Genomic DNA, 7,815 nt, shown 5'->3' with positions numbered 1-7,815 from the left:
GTAACATAACCCTGTTTGTTTCCATATGACAATGTGTAAAATAACTTCCTGGTGAAATTGCTTACATCTCTACTCCCAACTTTTTTTCCTATCACCAACTTTTGGGGAAAAATCAAGTCCCAGAAGCAGCTTTGAGTATCTCTTAACACACTGCTGCTGTGTGCTCCCAGGGAGCCTGCCCGGGTGAAAGTGAGTTGCCGGGTAATCCTAGCACTTTCCAAATGTCTTCCAGAACATACACAGAGCTTCTGTAAGCCCTCCTCCATGCATGGAGGGTGCTTACAGGAAGTGGAGAGGTTGGTGGTAAAAAGACTTTCCCATTGGAGAGCATTTGTCTACTCCTCCCTAGGGCTTGGCAAAGTTAAGGGGAGGGTTAGGATTAAAAAGGAAGACAGCGTTTCCTAACTTGGGTATACAACTTCTCTATGAGAATGTTTAAATTTTGCATTTCCATTTTGATAGTATTTTTTTAAAAATGTTCTAGATTCTAGATCATCAAAATATTCTAGATCATCTGAATGTTGGCCTCAGCAATAATTCTGTTAGCAAGTGAATTGTGGTCCCAGGCTAAGTACTTTCAGTTTCATGGGTTAATGAGAAAAGAGCCAAGTTTAATTTAGTACATGTTATGGACTGACTGTTTGTGCCCACCCCCCATTCATGTGTTGAAATCTAATCCTTGATGTGATGGTGTTTGGAGGTGGGGCCTCTGGGAGGTAATTAGGTCATGAGGGTGGGACCCTCAGAATGAGATTAGCTTCCTTATAATAGAGGCCAGAAAGCTAGCTTGTTCTCTTTTTGTCATGTGACCATACAATGAGAAGTCAGCAGTCCGCAACCCAGAAGTCTGGCCCTTATGAGAACCTGACAATCACTCTGGTCTCAGACTTCCAGCCTCCAGAACTGTGAGAAATAAATTTCTGTTGTTTATAACCCAGTCAGTCTATAGTACTTTGTTATAGCAGCCTGAATAGACTAAGATAATACGTAAGTGATGTATTAACTATTACATTTAGAATGGATAAACAACAAGGTCCTACTGTATAACACAGGGAACTATATTCAGTATCCTGTGATAAACCATAATGGAAAACAATATAAAAAAAGAATGTATATATGTGTATAACTGAGTCATTTTGCTGTACAGCAGAGACTGGCACAACTTTGTAAATCAACAATACTTCAATTTAAAAAAATCGAAAAAAGAAACAAACTTATGCAGACATAAGTGATGTATTCACACCAAATGAGGGCTAAATGCACCATGATGTGCTGCTTTAACAAAGGTTTTCCCAGTATTTCCATTAGAGAAAGATGAATCGTCATAATACACAGAATACATAGAGAGACTGACTCCAAAAAAACTTGCTCCAATGTGGTTGGTTCTATCCTGTCATTGTTAGTGGAGATATAGTTTCAGCAAAGCCAGATCGGCATATATATATATATATATATATATATATATATATATATATATATATATATATATATATATATATATATATATATTTACCACTAAAACAAATGAACAAAAAAAGCAACATCAGCTCTCCTGTTAATGGTGTTAAGATAAATTCTGTTGGTTTTGTAGTTGTGTGTCTAACCTCGAAAAGTGTTCAATTTTATTTGTATCCTCACTACAAAAAGAACATGTTTATGCCTGGTTTATGTTAGGTAACATTATAATTAAACTCATTTAAGTCTAAACACTGGGAGCCTATAAGAATTTTATTATCTTTAAAATGAGTGGGTACAAACTCAACTTTGAAAAGTCATTTTTAAACATAAGGAACTCTATCTCAAAAATGTGTTCCAGGGATTTCCCTGGTTGTCCAGTGGTAAAGAATCTGCCTTATAATGCAGGGGACACAGGTTCGATCCCTGGTTGGGGATAAGATCCCACATGCTGTGAGGCAACTAATCCCACGCACCACAACTACTGAGCCCGTGCGCTCTGGAGCTCGCGTGCCACAACTAGAGAGAAGCCCGCATGCTGCAATGAAATATCCCGCATGCCTCAACTAAGACCTGACGCAGCCAAATAATAAAATAAAAATTAAAAAAAAAAAAAAGTTCCATGTTCACCCTCACCACTTTTATTCAACATAGTATTGGAAGTCCTAGCCAGAGCAATTTAAGCAAGAAAGAGAAATAAAAGGCATCCAAATCAGAAAGGAAGAAATAAAACTGTCACTACTTGCAGATGACATAATACTATATATAGGAAACCCTAAAGACTTCACCAAAACAAAAACAAAACAAAAAAGCCCCCCAAAAACCCACCACCACCACCAACAAAAACTGTTAGAACTAATAACAAATGTAGTAAAGTTGCAGGATACAAAATCAATACACAAAAATATGTTGCATTTCTATACACTAATAACAAACTATCAGAAAGAGAAATTAAGAAAAATAATCCCATTTATAATTATAGCAAAGAGAATAAAATACCTTAGGAATAAGTTTAATCAAGGAGGTGAAAGACCTGTACACTGAAGAGTATAAGATGTTGAGGAAAGAAACTGAAGAAGACACAAATAAATGGAAAGATACTCCATGCTCATGGATTGGAAGAATTAATATTGTTAAAATGTCCATACTACCCAAAGCAATCTACAGATTCAATGCAATCCCTATAAAAGTTCCAATGGTATTTTTCACAAAAAGAGAGCAAACAATCCTAAAATTTGTATGGAACCACAGAAGATGTTGAAGAGCTAAAACAATCTTGAGAAAGAAGAACAAAGCTAGAGGCATCACATGCCTTGATTTCAAACTATATTACACAGCTATAGTAATAAAGGTAGTATGGTACTGGCATAAAAACAGACACATAGATCAATGGAACAGAATAAAGAGCCCAGAAATGAACCCACACATAGTATATGGTCAATTAATTTACAACAAAGGAGCCAAGAATATACAATGGGGAAAGAACAGTCTCTTCAATAAATGGTGTTGGGAAAACTGGACAGCTACATGCAAAAGAATGAAACTAGGACCACTATCTTACACCAAACACAAAAATTAACTCAAAATGCATTAAAGGCTTGACCATAAGATCTGAAACCATAAAACTCCTAGAAAAAAACATAGGCAGTAGGCTCTTTGACATTGGTCTTGGTAATGATTTTTTGGATTTGACACCCAAAGCAAAGGCAATAAAAGTAAAAATAAACAAGCAGGACTTAATCGAGCTCAAAATCTGCACAGCAAAGGAAACCATCAACAAAATGAAAAGGCAACCTCCTGAATGGGAGAAAATATTTGCAAATTATATATAAGATAAGGGGTTAATATCCAAAATATATAAAGAACTCATACAACTCAATAGCAAAAAAACAAAAAAACCAAACTGATTAAAAAATGGACAGAGGATCTGAACAGATATTTTCTAAAGAAGACATCCAGGTGGCCAACAGGTACATGAAAAGCTGCTCAACATCACTAATCATTAGGGAAATGTAAACCAAAACGGCAACGAGATATCACCTCACACCTGCTGAATGGCTATTATCAAAAAGACAAGAAATAACAAATGTTGGCAAGGATGTGGAGAAAAGGGAACCCTTGTGCATTGTTGGCAGGAAAGTAAATTGGTGCAAACACTGTGGAGAACAGTATTGAGGTTCCTCAAAAAATTGAAAATAGGGCAGTGAAAGCACAAAGTCCTAACCATTGGCCCTCCAGGGAATTCCCCTTACTTGCTTTTTTTTTTTTTAACATCTTTATTGGAGTATAATTGCTTTACAATGGTGTGTTAGTTTCTGCTGTATAAAAAGTGAATCAGCTATACATAAACATATATCCCCATATCTCCTCCGTCTTGCGTCTCCCTCCCACCCTCCCTATCCCACCCCTCTAGGTGGACACAAAGCACCAAGCTGATCTTTAAATAATAAATCCTTCCTTCTCCCGCTTAAAAAAAAAAATTGAAAATAGAACTATCACATGACCTAGCAATTCCACTTCTGGGTATTTATTGGAAGGAAATGCAAACACTAACTTGAAAAGATATATGCATTACATGTTCACTGCAGCATTATTTATAATAACCAAGATATGGAAGCAACCTATGTGTCCACTGATAAATGAATGGATAAAGAATATGTGGTGTATATATACAATGGAATAGTCAACCATAAAAAAGAAGGAAATATTGTCATTTACAACAACATGGATGGACTTTGGGGGAATTATGCTATGTCAAATAAATCAGACAGAGAAAGACAAATACTGTGTGATCTCACTTACATGTGGGACCTAAAAAGAATTGGGACTCATAGATACAGAGAACAGGTTGGTGGTTGCCAGAGGCAAGCGGTTGGGAATGGCTGAAATAGGTGAAGATGAGTTACCAAACCTAACCTGGGTCTGCTCGCCTGATATGCAGCAAAGCCAATCTCCTGACACTGTACAAAGGAAAGTACGGCATTTATTGTAGGGCACCAAGCAAGGGAGTGGGAAACAAGCCTCAGATCTATTTCAACTTGGTCTTTGAGTTAGGGTGGTTTTTTTGTTTTGTTTTGCTTTGTTTTGTTTTTAAGGGAAGAAAAAAGAAACTGGGATTAATTATCATCTTGTGACATTTCTTAATCATAGTTTCAGGAGTCAGGATGTCTCTAGTGTACGATTCTCTGGCCAGGTGGTCCATGGCTGGGGTGTCTGTGAGCTCATCTTGCCCTGGAGAAACAACTTGAGTTTGTATGTTGGTGATGATATCTCTAATAGCAATTTTAGTACATTAACAATGTTATCGACAACAGCGATTTTAGTCCTCTCACTCTGGTCTATTAGTGTTCAGTTAGCACAGGATTTAGGTCAGAGGGGACAAGAAAGAGAGTAAAGTTATGGATAGAGAGGTTAATCATAAATACAGTAAAGGAACTTGGTTTTAGGGAGACTTGGCTTCAAATGGTGAAAAGGTACAAACTTCCAGTTATAAAATAAATAAATCCTGGGATGTAATGTACAGCATGGTGATTACAGTTAATAATACTGTACTGTATATTTGAAAGTTACTAAAAGAGTAGATCTTAAAAGTTCCCATTACAAGAAAAGATTTTTGTAACTGTGTGGTAATGGATATTAACTAAACTTACTGTAGTAATCATTTTTGCCATATATAAAAATATTGAATTTTATGTTGTATACCTGAAGCTAATATAATGTCATATATTAATTATATCTCAGTTTAAAAGAACTGTGGTCCAGAAATTAACAACATACACAGTGAAGGTGCAGCCACTATGGAAAACAGTGTCAGTTCCTCAAAATGTTAAATGTGGAGTTACATATGATCCAGCAATTCCACTTCTGGGTATATATCCAAAAGAATTGAAAGCAGGGATTCAAGTAGATATTTGTACACTCATGTACATAGCAGCATTATTCACTACAGCTGAAGAATGGAAGCAATCCAAGTGTCCATTAACAGGTGAATGGATGAACAAAAGTGGTATAAACATACAACAGAATATTATTCAGCCTTGAAAAAGATGGAAATTCTGACACATGCTACAAAATGGGTGAACCTCGAGGACATTATGTTAAGTGAAATAAACCAGTCACAAAAAGACAAATACTGTGTGATTCCACTTATATGAGGTACCGAGAGTAGTCACACTCAGAGACAGAAAGTAGAATGGTGGTTGCCAGGGACTGGGGAAGGGGGGAATGGAGAGTTGTTTAATGGGTGCAGAGTTTCAGCTGGGGAAGACGGATGAGTTCTGGAGATGGATGGTGGTGATTATTGCACAAACAATGTGAATGTACTCAATGCCACTGAACTGTACACTTAAAAGTCAGACTGAGAAAGACAAATATCATATGATATCATGGAATCTAAAAAAAATGATACAAATGAACTAATTTACAAAACAGAAACAGACTCACAGACTTAGAAAACAAACTTACAGTTACCAAAGAGGAAAGCTAGGGGGGAGGGATAAATTAGGAATTTGGGATTAACAGATACACACTACTATATTTAAAAGAGATAACCAACAAGGACCTACTGTACAGCATAGAGAACTCTACTCAATATTCTGTAATAACCTCAATGGGAAAAGAATTTGAAAAAGAATTTTCCCCTCAGTGGGAAAAGAATTTGTATATATATACATATATATAACTGAATCACTTTGCTGTACACTTGAAATTAACAAAACATTGTATAAGTCAACTATACTCCAATATAAAATAAAAAATTTTAAAAAATGGTTAAAACGGTAAATTTTAAGTTATGTGTATTTTACCATACATACACACTCACACACACACTCACACACACACACACACACACACACACACACACACATAAAATACAGTGAAAGCAGTTTAGCAAATCCATGTTCACAGCAGCAAGGCCATGGCCTGGTTCTCAGTCTTCTCCAAGGACACACAGCAGCTGCTACCTTCTTCCCAAGGTGCACAAGTGCTTCATGAGCCATCTTGATCTTTCTAAGAGGCATTTCCATGGGGCTCTCCAAGTGAACATTCTTATGGTCCCGAGATAAACACAGGGAGAAAAATCAGCAAACCTGCAGCTCTTGGAAACTGAAGACCAAGTTGGCCTGTTTACTCTGCAGAAGATAGTAACTAACACACAGCGTCCAAGCCAGATTTCTCAGGTGGCTGCATCATGATGGAGCACAAACTCAATTTAATACAGTAATAATAAAATTCTGCATAGCCATTAAATTTTAGGATCTACAGCAGCATTTTCCAAAGTATGTTCTGTGGGATGTTCATAAATGTTACGTGAAAAAAAAATTCTGTTGTGAAATACACTTTGGCACATTGGATTAAACAGGTTAAACAGCTTCTTTACTGCAGGATTCTCAGAGCCGTGCTAGTGTGTGACACAGATTCCAAGTGGGGAGGCTTGGAGAATACTCAGGCAAGTGGTTGCCAAATGGATCTGACCACACAACGCTTTTTCAGGATCATGTGAGGGACTGATGTTCCATAAACACACTTTGGGGAAACTTTCATTTAGAGAAAAGTAATAAAATAGGAGATGGATGTACACCTGACCAGGGTGTCAGCAAACTATAGCCCTTGGGACTAATCCATCCAACTGCTTGTTTTTTCACAGAACTGAGAATGGTTTTTACATGTTCAAATGGTTACATTTTAAATAGTTATGTAAGTTCTTGCATAACATTCTGGTTTTGCCTCTTGGCTCCCAGAGCCCCAAATATTTACTAACTGACTCTTTAAGAAAAAGTTTGCCAACTCCTGTACTAGGCTGTGAAAATATTTGAAGACTGTTCATTCTTCTTGACTCTCCACAGAAGCAATAATAATTATGATGTCCTGGTAGAAGTGCCTACTATGTGCTAGGCATGTATTATTTCCATTAATCGTCACAACAACTCTGTGAGAAAGGTATTATGGTCCCCATTTTATGGATGAGAACACTGAGTATCAGAGAAGTAAGGTGTGTATCGGAGTCAGAACTCAAACCCAGTTCTAACCCCAAAGTCGGTCATGGTTCCTTTGTCAATGGTTTACAAAGTAGGGTCTGTGTATCCCGGGGGCGGGCAGATAAGACAAGCCATTGGAGCTCAGTGAAAAATTAGATCTTTTCATTACATGTATTTTTAGCTTATCCTTCACTTTAAATTTTGTATATATATTTTATTATAATATATAATAATTATAATAATAAATCAGCTAAAATTAGCCTTAATCAGTAGCCAATAGACAGTTTTTTAGGAGCCTCATAAATTGCTCCCCTTTCACCTCACCTCAGTTCCCAAGTAACTGAGAGAGACAGAGGGATCTGGGGACTGGAGAAGGAAATGC

At 36.9% G+C, this 7,815-nt stretch overlaps 1 protein-coding gene across 1 annotated transcript in view; it reads right to left on the bottom strand.

The window, feature by feature from the left end:
* Positions 1–1,504: 1,504 nt before the first annotated feature.
* Positions 1,505–7,815, bottom strand: part of SH3PXD2B (SH3 and PX domains 2B) — a 121,625-nt gene continuing 115,314 nt past the window's right edge. Inside the window, exon 13 of the mRNA XM_082456412.1 lies at positions 1,505–6,512. Coding sequence (XP_082312538.1) covers positions 6,246–6,512 — 267 coding nt within the window. The 3' untranslated portion in view covers positions 1,505–6,245. The remainder of the gene's footprint in view (positions 6,513–7,815) is intronic.

The sequence above is a fragment of the Balaenoptera physalus genome, assembly GCF_965194825.1.
Source record: "Balaenoptera physalus genome assembly, chromosome: 3".
In the NCBI taxonomy this organism is placed as follows: Eukaryota; Metazoa; Chordata; class Mammalia; order Artiodactyla; family Balaenopteridae; genus Balaenoptera; species Balaenoptera physalus.
This window is presented reverse-complemented; position numbering and strand designations above follow the sequence as displayed.